General features: G+C 36.6%; 2 protein-coding genes and 1 long non-coding RNA gene across 3 annotated transcripts; all 3 read right to left on the minus strand.

The window, feature by feature from the left end:
• Positions 1-704: 704 nt before the first annotated feature.
• On the minus strand, positions 705-9,961 carry eef1a2 (eukaryotic translation elongation factor 1 alpha 2). The gene is made up of 8 exons (XM_016233139.1): positions 9,442-9,961; positions 7,562-7,746; positions 3,764-3,943; positions 3,375-3,671; positions 3,096-3,246; positions 2,700-2,956; positions 2,374-2,608; positions 705-1,294 (listed from the first exon to the last, which is right to left on the minus strand). The coding sequence occupies exons 2-8, from the start codon at positions 7,703-7,705 to the stop codon at positions 1,167-1,169; spliced, it is 1,392 nt and encodes a 463-aa protein (XP_016088625.1). The 5' UTR covers positions 7,706-7,746; positions 9,442-9,961; the 3' UTR covers positions 705-1,166.
• Positions 9,962-10,325: 364 nt separating this feature from the next.
• Positions 10,326-15,613, minus strand: LOC107551527 (uncharacterized). Its single transcript, XR_001604777.1, has 2 exons — positions 15,574-15,613; positions 10,326-11,175 (listed from the first exon to the last, which is right to left on the minus strand). It is a non-coding gene; the product is annotated as an uncharacterized lncRNA (long non-coding RNA).
• Positions 15,614-16,292: 679 nt separating this feature from the next.
• On the minus strand, positions 16,293-17,262 carry LOC107551526 (MRG/MORF4L-binding protein-like). The gene is made up of 2 exons (XM_016233140.1): positions 16,977-17,262; positions 16,293-16,473 (listed from the first exon to the last, which is right to left on the minus strand). The coding sequence occupies exons 1-2, from the start codon at positions 17,128-17,130 to the stop codon at positions 16,301-16,303; spliced, it is 327 nt and encodes a 108-aa protein (XP_016088626.1). The 5' UTR covers positions 17,131-17,262; the 3' UTR covers positions 16,293-16,300.
• Between the last annotated feature and the right edge of the window lie 2,649 nt (positions 17,263-19,911).

The following is a 19,911-nucleotide window of genomic DNA, read 5'->3' on the forward strand; positions in this document are numbered from 1 at the left end:
TTATCTTTTAAGTATCATGTGCCACTGAAAACTGGAGTAATAATGCTGAAAATTCAGCTTTGTATCACAGGAATAAACTACATTATACAATTTATTCCAATAGAAAGCAGTTGTTTTAAATTGTAAAAATATTTCACAATATGTATTTTTATCATTTTCAAATTAATGCAGCCTTGGTGAGAATAAGAGGCTTTCAAAAGCTAACAAACAAACCAAAAACCTAACGTACTCCAAACGTTTGAACGGTGTAAGGACCCAAAAGTGAAGATCTAAAGATTAATATTTACAGTATAAATATTTATCTTTCAAAGTTAATATTCTGTCATCACTTGGCTTCTTCTAGTTTATTTGACACATGTTTTTACATTCTCTCTCCATTACTAGAACCTCAAGTTCATTAAAACACTGCATCTATATAAACTGCCACTTATCTCAGTCCATCCCGGAACTCTGTTTGCATCCTTCATCTGACGACCTGTTTCCGCTGTAGTCATGCCCAGAGAACACAATAAAGCTCAGAATCTAATCTTAGCTCAAGGCTCTTCATTGCAGACAGCAACCAGACCTGCCTGTCTCTTCCATACCTCTCTTATGCATTAAATATCCATATGAACTAATACAATTTTGAAACTAATGTCTGATTACATTTTCTTCTCCTCAGAGACAATAAAAACACATTTAATTTATAAACTCATGTACTTGGGCAATATTTTATTTATTCATCAATGAATTAGCCTTCCATCAATGCTCAGTTATAAACTATACAAAACTTCAGCATTTTATTTCCTTTGGACATAATCACCATTATTCTGGTCAAAGAACAGTTTTCCACTTGGTTTGTTTTCAACTGCACACCACACACACACCACACACACACACACACACACTACTCAGCGATACCAGCTACATTAATTTAATAGATGCCGTGCATATATCAAGACAGACATCCATGCAACATGTGTGCCGATCTTTAAAAGTGAATATACAGTGCAACCAGTCAAAATGTAATAGTCAATCTTTCATTATTTCCTTCAGTCCATCAGGCTCCAGTTGGTTCAAGTGTATATTTCAAGCACACAAGGGGAACAGACTGAGCATGCCCAGATGAGAGGGGCATGTAAGCTGGGTCGGGGCCTGAGGTGACAAGGTAACTTGGAGATTCAGATTCATTTGCCAGATTTTTGAGCTTTCTGAGCAGATTTGGTCACTTTCCCGCTGCCGCCGATCTTCTTGTCCACGCTTTTGATGACACCGACTGCAACAGTCTGTCTCATATCTCTGACAGCAAAACGTCCTGGGAAAACACAGGAACACACACATTTCTTTTAACATGAAAATTGCTTCATAAAAACCTAGTGTGTTTGTGTGACCTGACTAAAGACTTAAACTCAACCACAGTCATCTGTCAGAACTGTGCCTAACAAAAACAAGATTTTCTTTGTGAACACTGGTTTTAATGGAGATTTTAGGGGGAAAAATAATGAGAACAAGATGCAATAAAAATTATATGTCGCAGTGAAACAGCGGGTCAAAAGACATGAGAGAATGCATAATGAAACAGGCCTAATCATCAGTTTTATTGGAGTTGCAGCATCTGAGGAAATGTAATCCAGAGAGAGAAACGTGAAAATCATGAACTCATGTTTTCAAAGGGATGATGTGGAGTCTCACATCACTGATGAGTCAGGATTGACTGCAGTGAATCTCATTAAGCATGAGACTGAGTGACCAGCAGTGAGTTGTGATAAAAATATCAGGGAACTAATTAGCAGAGCCTTGCACAAGGTTTTATTATATCTTATATTGATGTGTGGGTTTGACATACAAATTGTTGAGTGATTTTTTTTTCGAAGTTAAAATTATTTCTACTATCTTTTTTAATGTTTTTTATGTGGCTGTAAGATGCCTTCAAGTTAATTTCTATGAATATTTTCCACCCTATCTATGTTACCATTAATAAGCGGCCAAAATATTTAAAATATAAAATAAATATTCATATTGTTAGAAATGCTGAAAAAAATAATAAAATAAATAAATAAGCAAGTCAAAACTGAACAAAAAAGGAAAACGATGAAAAACAAAACATAAAACAAAGCAAAACCAAACTAAATAAAACAAAACAAAACATAAAAGCAAAGCAAATCAAAACATAAAATAAAGCAAACCCAAACAATAAGAAAAACTAAATTTAAAGCAAAACAAGACAAAACATAAAAGAAAGCAGAATAAAAAACTAAAGTAAATCAAAAAAAGAATCAAAACAAACCATAAAAAGAAAAGAAAACAAAGCCAAGCGAAACTAAACTTTAAAACAAAAAAACGGCAAATCGATTCATAAGCCATTTCATGAAAGGTTAGGAAGCGAACACATACCCAGTGGAGGGTACTGAGAGAAGCTCTCCACACACATTGGTTTTCCTGGGATCATGTCCACGATGGCGGCATCTCCAGACTTCAGGCTTTTGGGGTTGTCTTCCAGCTTCTTGCCTGAACGGCGATCAATCTTCTCCTTAAGCTCAGCAAACTTACAGGCAATGTGAGCTGTGTGGCAGTCTATGACAGGAGAGTAACCTGCGCTGATCTGTCCTGGGTGATTCAAAATGATGACCTGATAAAAAGAGAGAAAGAACAGAAATCCAGATAGAGATAAAGAAAGATACCAAGACAAACAAACAATTTGACAAAGACTGTTATCCCACCTGTGCTGTAAACCCTGATGCTTCCTGAGGCGGGTCTGACTTACTGTCCCCACAAACGTTACCTCTTCTTATGTCTTTTACAGACACATTCTTCACATTAAAGCCCACGTTATCTCCCGGCAGAGCTTCACTCAGAGACTCGTGATGCATCTCCACCGACTTCACCTCTGTAGTGATATTGACTGGGGCAAAGGTCACCACCATACTGGGCCGCAGGATGCCCGTCTCCACTCTGCCCACCGGCACGGTCCCTATACCTGAGGAGCAAGACATGGCATCTCCGAATAACCATGTTCTGTACACATAGTGATGTAGCAAAGCTTTCTGAACTCAAAATATAACGACAAGCTGATCTTAGAATGACATCATCCTATAAAATGTGTGGGTTAATCTCACCTCCAATCTTGTAGACGTCTTGTAGGGGCAGACGTAAGGGTTTGTCAGTGGGGCGTGCTGGAGGCATGATGGTATCGAGAGCTTCCAGTAGAGTCACGCCACTGGCATGCTGCTCCTTTCTGTCCAGCTTCCAGGCTTTAAACCACGGCATCTGCACAGCACAAATGAGATGATTTTATTAATCAAATCACCAGCATTCTGCCAACAGTTTAATTGGAAACTGCCAAATGGTATGAGGTCATTGCTGAAAACGAACACACACATGCCAAGGAGACTCACATTAGAAGACGGTTCCAGCATGTTGTCGCCGTGCCAACCTGAAATTGGGACGAAGGGCACCGAGGCGGGGCTATAACCAATCTTTTTGATGTAAGCGCTCACTTCTTTAACAATCTCATCATAGCGTTTCTCACTGTAGGACGGCTCCGTGGAGTCCATCTTGTTGACGGCTACAATCAGCTGCTTGACGCCCAGCGTGTAGGCCAGCAGGGCGTGTTCCCTTGTTTGCCCATTTTTAGAGATGCCCGCCTCAAATTCACCCACTCCAGCTGCAACAATTAGAACAGCACAATCCGCCTGGAAGAGAGAGCCACATGGGTCACTCAATCTACAGGCTGGTAGGGAGCTTCTAACCAAGCATCGATATGCCGCTCATTCTTGTAAAATACCTGAGACGTCCCAGTGATCATGTTCTTGATGAAGTCTCTGTGTCCTGGAGCATCTATAATAGTTATGTAGTACTTGGTGGTCTCAAACTTCCAGAGTGAGATGTCTATGGTAATTCCTCTCTCCCTCTCGGCCTTCAGCTTGTCCAGAACCCAGGCGTACTTAAAGGAACCTTTTCCCATCTGCCAAAACAAAAGTATGTGAGCATACAGGGGGTAAACACCTTCACTGAAGAAAAAAATTGTGTTGTGTGGACACACAAAAGCAATCATATTCAAAGATTATGACAGTGCATATGTTATTTGAGCAAAAACCAACACCTATATTGTAATAACTCAAACATTGATATTTTGCTTGGAATGTATAGTGGTGTTCCAGAGGTAGAATTCTAAATACCAGTATAAAGCTACTTTTTACCCAGGGTAATGAATCTCTGCTTTTGTAGGGTTAAAGGTGCTGTATGTAGGATTGACACCGAGTGATTGAACTAGGTATTGCAGTTCAAATTCAAAATATTGGAGAGGGTTTTTTCACCCGGCCCCTCCTCCTCAGACGTGACGCACACGCAGGTTGCCAGATTGATGACACCAAAATGAACGAGCGCACTTGACCATGAATGAAATTAAATACGCTGTGTTTTTTGGCAACTGGCAACCCGGGGTCCTGAAATACAATTGGGTAAACCGGCAGTGGTCGGGTTTCACAAACCAAAACAGAGGCCGACATTCCAGCCCGGAATGCACAATTTCAAAGGAGAATAACTGACTGTAGCCTTGTTTTTCAGATAAACAAGTATGTTAACTTAGCATGTTTCTTAAATATCTGCAGACATATTATGGTATTTTTATGCTTTAGTAGAGTCAAAAACTTACATACAGCACCTTTAACTCTGCATTGAAGTGCCAAATGTGTAAACTGTAAATGCAGTGTTAAAAAAACTTGTCAACCCTGACTTCATAACGGAATGTTTTAGGCAGTGTTCGAATTGTGTCAAAGCTCTTGGGGGGTCCCCCTAACCATTTTGCTGAGTGTGTTGCACTTCAGGACTGTCATGGACAGCTGACTCTGTGTGGGGGTCAGTTCACAGCAGTGACAGAAATTAATCTTTTCCAGCAAGTTTAAAATGATTTTTACCCTTTATGGGCATTTTTACCTTTGTAAAGCCATTTTTTCTAGAAGTGTGTCTTATATTTAATCAATAAAGTCAATTATAATAATAAGACATTTGGGGCAGTTACCAAACAAATAAAATCATTATCAACAAAATTCATGCAATGCAGAGGAAACACAGAAGCTGCATCTGAAGAGGCATTAGATGCATACACTGTTTAATGCAAGGCATGAATGCTCTAACCTGCAGTTACAAACGCATAAATAATGTTTTGATATTATAATCTTAAAACGTTGAATACTGCTATTTGAAATTATTAAAAAATATATATATAAAAAGGTACTTTAAATGTGAAATTAAAACCGCCAGTAGGTGGCAGCAAGTCACTGTTAAGCGAGTCATTACGATTAAACCGACTCATTTAAATGGTTGATTCATTCAGGAACGAAACACTGTCATGTTTTTCAGAGATGCAAAACAGTGCTGTGGCTTTGTTTGGAACCATTTTTGTTGGCGAAATAGAGCAAAAAATAGGCAATGTGGTGTCTAAAATGTAATTCTCTTAATATTAACTTCTTGATTATTGAACTGTTATATAAAATCAATATCACATTTGTGATTTTTGCGAAAAATGGCACTCTTTGTGTGATATTGATCAACAATATGAAATTATATAAATATATACATTTTCTGCCCCCATATCTTGAATTTTGGGAGCATTCTAAATGTCTTTTATTATACTGAATCATGCAGTAAAAGAACACACTCTTAATGAGCATTCAGTCTAGCTAGTGTTTAAGCACTCATAACTCCTCTCATATTCAATAAAGCTGTCCATACACGGTATGATAAATTAATCTCTAACTTACATCGTACCTACATCAGCACTTTGTTGCTTATGATGAGGGAATTCGCGAGTTTCTGTCTGAACAAATCTCTGGGGTTTCAGCGATGACTGATCTGAACGCCTCTGATTGGCTACTGCATTCCTAAACTCAACAGAATCGTGTGTGATTGGTTATAATGAGCAACGCTGTAAAAAAACGTGTAAAAATAAAATATGATGTAACATAACAAGGTCTAAATTTAATACAGCAATCGAAATTTCATTTTAAGTATTAAAGTTTTATTGAAAAACCCCCTCCTCCCGAAAAATGCTTATGGGAGGTCCGGGACCCCCCCAGCCCCCCCTCAATTCGAACACTGGTTTTAGGTTCAAATCGTGCAAGGGTTCATACATCATGCCTTAACATTTTGCCCTTGAGCTTGGCTCCAGAGAACTATCCCTTTAATAAATCAAGTAAAAATTTTCACCATGGAAGGTTGTAGGTTTCAATCATGTAAGGGATACACTATGCCTCAACATTGAGTTAAACCACTTGCCCCTGCTGACTGTCATTGTAATACAAGTTTCACAAATGGAAAGTTGTAGGTTCATAGCCCGCAAGGGTCCATACACTATGCCTCAACATTGTTCCATTGAGTTTAATCACTTGCCCCAGCTGACTGTCTTTCTAATAAGCCTCTTAACAGTTTGCACAGATGGAAGGTTATGGGCTCTTATCCCACAGGGGTCCACACACTATGCCTCAACATTGTTCCATTGAGTTATATCACTTACCCCAGCTGACTGAGCTTATAATAAGCCTTATGACAAATTTCACAACAGGAATGTTATAGGTTCAAGTCCTAGAAGTGTCCGTATCTTGTGCCCTTGAGTAAGGCAGTTGCTCTAGACAACTCTCACTCTTATAAACTGCTTAACAGTTTTCACAATGATCCAACACAGTCCTGCTCAGATAAAGAAGCTTGTAGGTCAGGGATGGGCAACTGCGGTCCTGGAGTGCCACTGTCCTGAAGAGTTTAGTTTCACCCCTAATCAAACACACCTGCCTGTCATTTTCAAGGAATCCTGAAGACAAAAGTAAAAATTTTCAGGTTTGTTCGATTAGGATTGGAACTAAACTCTGCAGGACAATGGCTGTCAAGGACTGGAGTTGCCCATCCCTGTTGTTGGTAAAAAACACCTGCTAAGACCGATAATATTCAGTGTCAAGCTTATCAATGTACCTAATATTTAGGAAACCTATAACACAAATCCAACAGGCTTCGTTGTGCACACAGAGTTTTACTACCCTTCATTTTGCTACTTGAAGAACAAGTTACCTTCAAAGACAGAGGTGAGGTGTCAGACCCACTGAGATTGCACCCATTTACTCAGGTCTCATTCTCGCAGTCTAATGTGTGTCAGGAAGACAGAAGTGCAGGGCCTGACTAATGGTTCTGCCTGCTCCAGAAATCCATTTATCTTTTCCTTTAATTTCCAACAGCATCTTCCAAAGAGTACATGTCTCAATTTAATTAACACAGCAATTCTCCCTCTGCTCTCCAGTGAACGAAAGGAGAAGGCATAGTGTGATTCATGATGAGATTCTTACATAGTTACCCTACACAGTAAGTGGGTTGGAGTTACCCATCATTCAGCACAGACCACAATTCTCACAAAGCATCAGGGATTTGACTATGCCGATACGGTCACTTAAATTTAAATGGAAGGTTCAACTCAACTCCTTTTTCATTTGATCAATGTTTATTACTTTACCAACTTAAAATTATTCAGATTCTGGCTTCTAACTTAGCCATTTCACTCCACTTGAACACCAAATTGTTTGAGATCCTGTTTGCCTACCTCAGCAGCCTCTTTTTCAAACTTCTCGATGGTTCTTTTATCAATTCCTCCACATTTATAGATGAGATGCCCAGTGGTGGTGGATTTCCCAGAATCAACATGGCCGATGACCACAATGTTGATGTGGATCTTCTCTTTCCCCATGATGGTACAGGACAGGAGGAAAGGATGGAGCTTTCTTCTGTCTACAGTCGTCGCAGACAAAGAACATTTGCACACATTTCATCTTAAGATCACAATTACATTTAGTCATTTAGCAGATGCTTTTATCCAAAGCGACTTACAAATGAGGACAATGGAAGCAATCAAAATCAACAAAAGAGCAATGATATGCAAGTGCTATAACAAGTCTCAGTTAGCTTAATGCAGTACGCGTAGCAAGGTTTTTATATATATATATATATAAACAAAAAGAAAACAGAATAGAAAAAGAACAGAGCAAGCTAGTGTTAGAGGCCTTTTTTGCTTTTGTTAATTGTATAAAAAAAGAAAAAGAAAACAAATAGATAGATAGAATACAAAAAGATTAGAAAAGCTAGTGTTTGTTTTAAAGAAAAACAAGCAGTAAATGAATAGAGTGCAAGTTTAAAAGGGACAAGTTTTTTTTTTAAGAATAGAATTAGAATAGAGAGTGCTAGATTTAAAGGGTCAAATAAAGATGGAAGAGATGTGTTTTTAGCCGATTCTTGAAGATGGACTGAGTTGGCAGGTCATTCCAACAGAAGGGAACATTTAATGTAAAAGTCTGTGAAAGTGATTTTGTGCCTCTTTGGGATGGCACAATAAAGCTATGTTCACTTGCAGAATGCAAGCTTCTAGAGGGCACATAAGTCTGAAGTAATGAATTTAGGTAAAGGGGTGCAGACTGCAGAGCCAGTTGTGGTTTTGTAGGCAAAAATTAATGCCTTGAATTTTATGATTTTTTTTATTCCGTAAACGGTCTTCAGAGCACAGCAGAACTAAGCTATTCAAGGTCATTTCTGAACATGACATGAGAGAAAAATATTTCAGATAAAATACACTACATAAATTAAATAATACAATTATAAAACATTATATACTATATAAAATATATGAAATATTACTTGAACAGTTGTCATGAATAATACATTAATAAGAAAACTTCCTCAATCATTTTACCAGTTTACCAAAAGGCTTGCAAAATTGCAATCTCAAATTATTATTATTATTATTCAGACCAAACAATCCTAAAAAATAATGTACATACATTTTCAAAACCCACTTCCTTACAAGTTTACATACCCCTTGCAGAATCTGTAAGATAACTTATGAAAAAGTCTTCTTTTTTTGGCTTTATAGTTAGTACTACCATGAAGACATTGCATAATATAATTTGACTATATTAAACAAAACAAAATTATAAATTACACAAATCAAAAAATGGACATACCCTTGGCTTTCAAGATGTATGTTGCCTCTCTGAGCATGTTATTGTTTTAACTATAGTCAAATGAGTCCCTCAATTGATTGTTAAAGCTGGGTGTTAAAATCATACCTCCACCGTGGGAAGAACTCAAATGTGCAGAATATGCAAAGAACTTACAGTACCTGGAGGCTTTTTGTCAAAAACAGTGGGTAGCTTCACTGCTCGGGACAAACCAGAGACTCATGCACAACTATCACAAAAGCCTACAAACAGTTTTTGATGCAGGAGGAAACAACACATGAATTTAAGATGCAAGGGTATGTAAACTTTTGAACAGGATGTGTAAATTCTGCTATTAATTTGTCAGCATATTACAACAAGTAAATATTTTGTTGAATAGCTTCATCAAGGCAGTACTTAATAAAAACACAGAATAGAAAAAAGCTGAGTATAGTTAAAGTCTATCAGCAGGAGGATGATTGTGGCCTCTTACCTGCAGCTGGCAGGCAGACCCTGTTCTCCCCTCAGCAAACAGACACTCTGTGCTCCGGCAAAGGTGGCGGCACAGTCCAAATCTGTGTGCGTAATGAACTCCCCCCACTTTGAGTGCCGCATTGCTGTATCAAAGTGGGGGGAGGCTGGTGGTGAGGGACTGCAGTGAGACAGCTGCAACAGCAGCAGAAATGAGCTGAGAGGAAAAGTAAGAGAGATGAAGGACGAACACACTGGAATAGAGCAGCGTTCAGTGACTCAGCATCTTATCCTCAATTAACTCCTGCTTGATAAGAATCGGATTGGCTCCCTGTGTTGGTCTGAAATATGACACTTACAAATTCCTAATATACATAGTATTATTATTGAGAATGTTTATTACCAGGTTATTCTAGATGTAACTATTTCTGTCTTTAGTTAGTATTTTAGTACATCAGAAATTGTATGTTTATCATAGGGGTCTGATCAGTTTCCTGGTCTGTTCTTTGAAAATTCATGAATAAATTATATTTTGACATACATACATAATTTTTTTAGTTCAAAATAATTTATTTGAAATGGAAATCTTCTGTAACATTACGAATGTCTGTCACTTTATGTCAAAGTAAATATACAACTGAACCCAATCTTTTGAACAGCAGTGCAAGTATCACCTGATGACAGAGTAAAAAAGGTGCCGGTGTTCTTCGAAGCATTGCTAGATATTTGGTTTCTAAAAAAAACTAAAAAGTCTAAGATTCTCCTGTGGCGTCATAAGAAGTTAAACCATTTTAAATTGCTTCTTGGATCATTTATGTTTACCAGAATAGATCAATGGGTGGCTAACATATTAAATATTGTTGTTCATTGTCAGATTAGGAGTTAAGAAGTCAAATCAGACCAACATGGTTCACTACCATTTTTTAATCAGGGACATACTCCTGATGTGTTTAATACACATTCGGTCAAATATTTCAATCAAACATGACTCAGAAACAGTGCAAATATCAATCACTATTTCCTAAGCATTTGATCAATGACCGTCTAATTGGCTAATAGAATCAAGTTATTTCATACAGTTAATAACACGTCTAGCTCAGCTTATTTGCAGTGTAAGTTCTAATAAATCACACAACAAACTAGTTGATTCTCTGGTCCGTCTCAAGAAAGTCTGCTCTGACGAAAATAAAATAAAGCTACCACTTAAAATTCCCACAAATCTTTTTAAAAAGTTGCTGTTTTGTTTCCAAACTCAGCAGAGGAAAGCTTATTTGTTTATCATACTTTCCCCATCAGTCTAGTCAGATCCCACACAACCACCAAAGACTTTCCTTCGTCTAGATTTCCTCCATTTGTCAGTGAACAGCTCAGAACGCTTAAAGCACAGGAACGCCTCTCGCAGTAAACACACGAACATCACACATCCCCTGCTCGCCATCTCATTTCACGTTCACATTGGCTCTAGCGCGACCAATATTAGCTACACCTTTCTCCGTCAGTTCTTTTCAAATGTCTGATGTCCCAAGTCATCCTGCTGCAAGTTGCGGCTACGTCCTGCGGCGCTTGGCTCCTCCAGGGCTGGAGGGGTTGCTGGAGTTCATCACCTTCTCCACGGCTCGACTCCTCTTCCTCTTTTCCCCGGCTGATTCTTTCAACCCGCTGCCCGCCTCACCTGAGCCCCCCCTCTCTGCCCGCTCTCTCTCTTTCTCGCGCCCGCTGCCCGACCTCTCCGACATCTTCATGGAGGAATTGCTGCCTGACGAAGGGAAAAGGGAGGGAGGAAATGGGGAAAAAAGGGTGGGATATGGGAACACAAAGAACAAACCATATTAAACCCACTATAAGAGGGAAAAAAAAAAAACTTATTCCACCTAAATTTATTATTTCTATCATAATTAAAAAGTGGTGTGTAATTTCTACACTACATGAAGCCCGACATTAGCATAACCAATTGTCAAAGTTAGTGGCGGAAGGACCTGTTTGTCCACACAATGGTAGATAGAGAAGAAAATTGAGCAGAAATTTTATTTGTAATTCAGTTTGGTACACTTCACCTTTAAATGCATGTATATAAAATGTCCTCTTAATTAGTGCTGAGAGAAAGGTCAACCACATTTACATAATCAGCTTTACATAACGTGTTTTGACATGACAGCATAATTTGCCTTATTAATAATTCAAGTTTTTTTTCTAAAGCATGTGAAACTCAAGCGCCAATAATGTGCTGACTTCCAAAAAATGCTTTTACCATAAAAAATACCCAAATCCCCCAAATAAGCTATTTCTGTTGTTTCTGCTCTATTTATGACAAAGTGTTTTTTATGACTGCTTGTTTTTAAACTTTTTTAATTGACGGAAACTGGGAATATAATGTATGATTAATATAATATACTCCCAAAATATAAATATGTGACCCTGGACCACAATACCAGTTATAATTACCACGGGGATATTTGTAGCAATAGCCAACAATATATTGTATGGGTCAAAATGATCAATTTTTCTTTTATGCCAAAAATCATTAGGATATTAAGTAAAGATCATGTTCCATGAAGATATTTTTTTAATTTCCTACCGTAAATATATCAAAACTTATTTTTTTATTAGTAATATGCATTGCTAAGAACTTAATTGGGACAACTTTAAAGGCGATTTTCTCAATATTTAGATTTTTTTGCACCCTCAGATTCCAGATTTTCAAATAGTTGTATCTCAGCCAAATATTGTCCTATCCTAACAAACCATACATCAATGGAAAGCTTATTTATTCAGATTTCAGACGATATATAAATCTTAATTTCAAAAATATGTACCCTTATGACAAAACTGCAAAACTGCATGTTCTTCAGTAAAAACACTAGGTATTGAAGAAAAATAAAAAAGAAATACCGTTTCAGATTACATCTTATGTTTTATTTGAATATTTTAATTTAGATACTTTAAGAATTATTTATTAATTTAAATTTATGGAACCATGCAGACCCTTCAATTTATTTGCTGAGGCCCCCCTGTTGGCCCGGCCTCCTGGATGATCAAGAAATAATCTCTGGTATAGGGATGTTAATTTTAACCGGTTAACCGTTAACCGACCGTAAGAATTTTTGACCAATTAATACAATCAGTTAAATAGTTTAAAAAGTAATTTATTAAATTTTTTTTCAGTAATTTATCAAAATATTTTAAAAGGTTTGCTGCATGGTTAAAATACGCTACGCGTATAAAAAAAATAGTTTTTAGGGGGGGAAAAACGCAAGTCACGTATAAGTCGCATTTTATTATTTCATTCAGAAATAGGCCTAATGCTGACGCAAAATGTTTACATACATTATAATAAACACTGTAAACATAGCTAGGCAATTTTAGTTCCCCTCACTCCACAACAAATCCTGTCAATTAACAGTATTTAGAAGAGAACAAGAATTAAAAATATAAGAAGCTATAGCTAAACGACAAGCCAAAACGAATTAATTTAGGCTAAAACTAAACTGGAACCAACGTTGCGTCTCTCATTCAACACAAAATCAAATGTTTCCGAATTCGCAATGTATTTGAATGCCAAAATATGATTTATTATGTACTTCACTCGCGTTCCAATATCCACGTAAAACAAAATGTTTTACATAACATCACGGCGGTACGGTCATAATGCTTAACGGCACAGATTTGACTACATATTTAAACTGAGCAGTGTGTTTTTTCCATATGTTTGACTGACTGTATTTTATTTTGATAAGGAGCAGGCTGCATTGTTTTTAGAAGTGAAAGACAGAATAATTTACAGTGAATAACCGTAAATTGACATTCCCATAATTTCCTGCGTTACATTTCAAATTTGATATTTTTTTTGTTGAAATAACTATGTTTCTTCTTAGTTTTTTCTTATCAGTTTTGTATATATTGTGTGTTACACCTAATGTTGTTAAATTAATGTTTATTGCATTATTTTAGTTGCATGTGTGTTACCGTGATGGTGTTTAGTGTTTGTGTGAATGACACGGTGCACCTTCTATATATGTTATTATTTAAAAGCTGCTTGTGATGGGCTTTGGTTTGTCATGTGACTTTCTCATCACCACCTGCATTTGGTGGTTATCAGTGTAATAAAAAGGTACAAAACAGATTTCAGTACTTCAATAGGTTGGTATATTAACATTATATCAGTTAATGAAATTACGGTATTTAACTGTAAATTTAAGTTAAAACCATAAAACCTAAAACATTGCTACCGTATTTTTTACGGTAAAATTCCGACAACCACAGCTGCCGGTTTTTTACATTTCCATTGTGTATGAAATGTGCTATATAAATAAACTTGCCTTGCCTAAGGCAAATAGCTAAGTCATACACATGACCACTACTAAAATTTTACAGTTTAAAGGGATAGTTCACCCAAAAATGAAAATTGTGTCATCATTTACTCGCATGTCATTCCAAACATGTATGAGTTTCTTTCTTATGTTGAAGATATTTTGAAGAATGCTAGTAATCAAACAGTTTATGGTCCCCATTGACTTCCATAGTATTTCTTTCCCAACTATGGAAGTCAGTCGGGACCAATAACTGTTTGGTTCTGCAAAATTCTTCAAAACATCTTTTGTGTTCAACCTAAGAAAGAAACTCATAAGAAACTTTCATGTTTGAAATGACACGAGGGTGAGTAAATGAAGACAACATTTTCATTTTTGGGTGAATTATTCCTTTAATCCTTCGTTCGCAAGTAGTTCACCAATAATCCAAAATCTATCCATTAAGTTACTTCAAGTAGCAGGTACTATACTGGCGCTCCGTTCCAAACCCTACATTTTAACTGAATATTACGACAGCATTGTGGAAAAGGAATCCCCTAATGCACTGCAATGTGCAGTGCAAAATCCTAGATAGGCAAAGCAAGATAAATGGTAATGGTTTTAATTTCCATTCAGTATTTGAACCTATATTTGTGTACCCTGTATATTGTTGTGTTCACACCATGTTGTAGTTACCGCAGCTCTATTCAGAGCTGTTCACGTCCTTGGCAACACCATTAATGGCAAAATTAATCTGTGCAATTTGCATCATCAATAGACAAATCCACAGTATCTTATTACTAGTTGCGTGCTTGTGTATGATGTTGAGCAGGTTGTACATATTTGAGCTCTCAGAAAATTCCACTTTTACAAGTCATTGAGGACATGAATGATTTTTTTCAAGTAATACACTCATAATTATGATAATTCTGAAATAACGTGAACACACCTTGTGCTTATAAGCTTATTTTATTGTTAGCAACGTGCTAACACAACATTCTACTCAAAATACATTTGTGTTATTTGTATGCCGCTATTTGTATGCCTACTTAAAGTTGTGTGTTTTGACGTGACAGCACAAATTGCCTTCTTAAGAAAGAATTCAAGTATTTGCTTTCTAAAGAATCTGAAATGAAAACTGCTACAATGTGCTGACTTTTAATCTATTCAAGAAAAACTTTTGACATGAAAAATATCTAATAATTATGATAATTCTGACTGAACACACCTTATGCTTATTGGCTTATAGTGTTATCATGCAAACACAACACTGGCTGACTCTACTGAAGTTCTGAGTGTGCTTTGTTTGTGCTATTTGCACACCACTGCCTATGTAGAGGGTTCAAAATCAGATTTATAAAGTTGATATGCCATGTAGGCAATAAGTATGGGTCAAAACACCAGGTTTTGGAACAGAACTTGTATCTCTGATGCTTTTCAAGCCTAGAATTATGCGTTTAAGATTTTATTAACCAAATTTTACTGTCTGCTTTAACAACTAACAATTTTCATATTGAAGGCTGAACCAGTGTATATTATTTCTTCAACCTTGTGACTCTGAAAAACCAGTGAACTTGCAAGTGATCTCATTATCATATAAAGCTGCTGCTGCTGTTCAACAAACCTGTCTAAGCAAACCCTCAACATGCCGTGCTTCATACACAGAGAATAATAACAAGCTAAGGTGCACAGAACACATAAAAAAAGACAAAAGAGAAAGAAGGACAGCGAAAGAAAGACGAAGAGAAAGACGCACATGGTCAGAGGTCTCTGAAGGCTGTCTACAGAGGCCTCTGGTAATGAGCTGGTCTGTACTGAGCTCAAGCTGGAGTTTTGGAACAGAGCGAAACGTTTTCTTCTGTCCATACCTCGCAAAATCCTGGCCAGCCATACTGGGACCCAGACCTTTGGAACTTAAATGATTTTAGCAAATGGTTGCAATATAACAAAGAGTGAAAAATTTAAGGGGGTCTGAATACTTTCCGTACCCACTGTATATGTGTGTGTGTGTGTGTGTGTGTGTATTCTATATAGTTTTCTTTTTTTATTATTATTTTTGGGTTATTTTAATACATTAAGTTAAACTAAACGAAAATGAGAAATGTTGTCTTGCAAACTAAACAATAATTACGTATTTCATTTCAGTTACAAATTGTTTATAATAGTTTACATTTATTTTATTTCAAGTAACAAAAATGTATTACGGACAAAAAGTCTAAGACCACTAGTGAAAATGCTTTTATTGAGCATTTTCTCATTCAATTTTTTATTTATTTATATTATTTGCTTAACAATGAGAAGTTGAACTGAAAAAGTATTTGTGTTTACTCAAACATAAATACAGTCTTAGTATTTCAACATTTGACTATCACAAATGTGCTTATTTGATTAGTGACCGAGTGCAGAATCTTAAATACATTTATTAATTATACATCACAACGTTTCATTGTTTTAAAACCCCGAAAACGTTATTTCCAGGGTTGAGAAATTATGCAATATTTCAATTTTAAATACCAAATTTTCAATCTAGAGTTTTGAATCCCACATATAATACATTAGATTACTGTGATGTGCAATGCATGCAGTGAATGCATATCATAAAATAAACCTTATCATCCCAAGCAGGCAGGAGTGGAGTGGTCTTACCAGCGCCTGCATGTCGTACATGGTGCTCAGGTGGTCCCAGATGACTTTAGAGGACACCTGCCTGCCGATGTTCTGACTGAACTTATCGCGAATACAGATCATGTGGAAATGGCGATTCACTCCTGAAGACATGAGACAGTTTCACAGAGACACTCTCCGTACAGCACAGAAAACACCTTTGTGTTGCTGTAAATTAGCCTGGCCATGATGCTATCATGCTAGTTAGCAGCCGCGCTAATGTTTACTAACGTCAACACACATTCACTGCTATACTCCCTCCATAAACACAATATTAGTGCTTCAAAATACAATTACTCAACGATAGTCTACAATACATCTCAAAACTGTAACAAAGCCGTGCATGCATATTCAATTTTCTTTTAGCAATTAGCGACTGGACTCGATAAAGCTCAATAAAGTATCACTGAAAACCCTTAAATTAACTCTAAAGCGCTTCATCGGTATTTTAAAATCTGATTGGTATGATTAAATAACTGCATTATTAATTGATTTTAGATACTTAAAAGGTAAGAAGGAGCATATGGTCTGATGTTAGAAGCTATTGTTTCGCGTGTGGAGTTCAGGGCCTGTTATTTCACATAAATCAAGAATGAATTCAACTTACCTACGGGTTTATGACCCAGCATTGCGTGAAAAAGACAGACTTCTACTTCTTGACTCCATACAATCGACTCCTCGGCGGTACAGATGCCGGGTTCTGCTTGTTTCTCGTCGGATGGCACAGTCTCTGCTTCCCCCATGTTTCTGCAGTGACACATTTACAGATGCTCCCCTCACTGCTTCATCTCCACAGGACACCACAACCATCACGGACACATTACAGACCCAGAGATCATTTTAGATCGATTGTGTGGTTTCATCAAGTGTTTACCTATTTGGAGAAAAAAAGTTAGTAATTGTTAATTATTGAAAAAAATTGTTAATAATAGTCTCTTCACATTCAAATAATGCAATGTATAGGCCTATTATTGTTTAGATTATACTATAGTTATCATAATTCCAAGGTTTGCATTATGTATTTACTTATTTGTTGTTAGAATGGCACTCTTTTACTTGAAGGGTTTGTTAATAATACATGAAATATATTATACTATACAAGTAATATACAAGTATTAAAGCTCAGAAATGTTCATAACGTAAATTTGAGTTTACTTGAGTTTACTTGATTATTTATTCATACACCATTTTTAAATGTTAAACCATTAAAACTTCTTTTTACATTTGTAAATGTCAAATGTGACACAACGGGCTTTTGGGGAACATTTTTTCTCAATTATCATTGCAATTAATTGCATTTCAGCCATAGAAGTCTGATGTATAAATATGATACTCAACATAACATATTTGCATGTGTTTTTCGTTGAGTATCATATTTCACACACGCTGTCATTTCATTGTCATCCCAATCATACCTGCCATACTGATGTGCATATGTTCTTATGAGTACTTTAGCTTCTGCTTTACTTAATGGGACTTGTAGATTTACTTGCTTTATTCTTAAGAGTTTGTTTCGCCAAAATATCCACCTTCTTATTTCCCTCTACATCAACATGAGCAGAAACCCAAATTAAATGTGTAGATATACCTACCCAGAACTTTTATAGGCCTATATACTTCATACGGAATATCTCATTGATAAAATCCATCCTAAACGATGACCTGCCAGATCTTATACTTTTAAGTGACGAGTGGCTGATTCAGTGACAGTGTTATTTTCTTCTCCTCTATCCACTGCAGGGCCAATGATATTGCCAGTAATTCTGTTGCATACTGACAAATGATTGGTTACTCTAAATCACTCATTGGGATATATACTGCTGCACCATCATATCCTGTTTCAGGATTTCTGGATTTAAAAAAAAAACTGATTCTGTATTACTGTACTGTAACTGATGCAATCTTTTGCAATTGCATTACCTATCCATCCAAAACTTGTAACACACGCCCTCCTTCTTTTTTCTTCTTTTGTGATTTATGGCAGTTGGCATTTCCGCCACCTACTGGGATGGAGTGAGAAGTTCAGATGGAGGAATGGGAGAGAAAAATAAAAACTAAAAAAACTAAATCCATCTAATCAGATCTGTATCTCGCGGAAATATGTAAGTAGAGCATCATATACCCTTAGCTGTTTCTGTGCAGTCTGAAATATCCTTTAATGTTAATAAATTAATTTCCATATTTCTTAATTTATCAACAAGCTGTTTCCTTTCTCTTGTATGCGACTCACAATGTAGAATTACATGTTCTGCTGTTTCTGGTATTTCACAATAAATGCAGCAATCTGACTCACTTTTCCCTGTGGTGTGCAGGGAAGAATTTAGATTGGTGTGTATCGTCCCTTCTATTTCCATATTTTCTGTTTTCAATGCCCACTTTAGGCTGGATAGGAAGTGTCTCCCTTATGTCTCTTTATTCCAGCTGTCATTTTGCTTCAGTCTTGCTTAATTCATGGCATATCACAATGCATTAATTGAAATAAAAACAAGCTTTAGGAAGATTCACATGCTACTCAACTGCTTAGACGTCACTTGCAGCGAAGACAGCTCTGATTGGTTTTCCTGCAACTGTGCGTCATAACATATCCAAAAAGTGCTAAGTAATGTGTAATTACTATGCTTGAAACACACCATTACATACACTTTCATGATAAACTAAATAATTCAGTTAAAGGTTTAAACACAAAGCACAAACAAAAAAATGCACAAAATTAGATGTAAATATATTATGAAATATATTTGCAAAAAATATTTAAAATGGCTGTCAATCAGTCGTCAAGCGAGTGTCTGCCCACTTCTAATGGTCAGTGAATAACACCACTCCGTCCCTTTATTTGCACATGAAAATGATTTAAAGGGGTCATATGATTCTGCTAAAAAGAACATTATTTGGTGTAATGAAATATTTATGTGGTTTAAGGTTCAAAAAACACATTTTCCACATACTGTACATTATTGTTTCTCCTCTGTGCCCCGCCTTTCTGAAACGCGTCGATTTTTACAAAGCTCATCGGTCTGAAAAAGCAAAGTGTGCTGTGATTGGCCAGCTATTCAGTGCGTTATGATTGGCCGAATACCTCAAGCGTGTGACGGAAATGTTACGCCCCTCACCATACTGTGATGATGCCCTGTCAGGCCGGAGCGATGATTCAAAAAACATGAAAACCCATTACAAACGAGGCATTTGTTGCATCCAGTGGGGACATAATTACTGATTATAATGACTTATACTGTCTTTTTACGCACTGCGTTGCATTGCATCGTGCCGCGTAAACATAAAACCATGTCTGCATTTGTGATCAGAGAAATGACAAACAACAAGCCCTACTCTACACGGACCAAAAAACTCGCTTTAAATATATAAAATATAAAAACTCTTTAAATATAAAAAAACGTACTTACAGTCTTTGAGTCAGAACAGCCAGCATTGTAGTCTACTCTCACAGAAATAGTCCTCGTCCTCCATAAAATGTGCTGCACACATCTGAATATTTGGGTTGAAGTGTTCTGGAACAGTGTTGTAAATACAACTTAACCACTGAT

The sequence above is a fragment of the Sinocyclocheilus grahami genome, unplaced genomic scaffold, assembly GCF_001515645.1.
Source record: "Sinocyclocheilus grahami isolate Dianchi unplaced genomic scaffold, SAMN03320097.WGS_v1.1 scaffold426.1, whole genome shotgun sequence".
Taxonomy (NCBI): Eukaryota; Metazoa; Chordata; class Actinopteri; order Cypriniformes; family Cyprinidae; genus Sinocyclocheilus; species Sinocyclocheilus grahami.

What these genes read in the sequence shown, in the direction of transcription:
- LOC107551526 (XM_016233140.1), bottom strand. Translation starts at nt 17,130, where the DNA reads ATGTGTCACTGCAGAAACATGGGGGAAGCAGAGACTGTGCCATCCGAC. An exon ending in GCTGGGTCATAAACCCGTAG is followed by an intron (nt 16,474 to 16,976) that starts GTAAGTTGAATT and finishes TCATGTCTTCAG; the next exon opens with GAGTGAATCGCCATTTCCAC.
- eef1a2 (XM_016233139.1), bottom strand. Translation starts at nt 7,705, where the DNA reads ATGGGGAAAGAGAAGATCCACATCAACATTGTGGTCATCGGCCATGTT. An exon ending in TGATCACTGGGACGTCTCAG is followed by an intron (nt 3,672 to 3,763) that starts GTATTTTACAAG and finishes TCTCTCTTCCAG; the next exon opens with GCGGATTGTGCTGTTCTAAT. An exon ending in CTCTCAGTACCCTCCACTGG is followed by an intron (nt 1,295 to 2,373) that starts GTATGTGTTCGC and finishes GTGTTTTCCCAG; the next exon opens with GACGTTTTGCTGTCAGAGAT.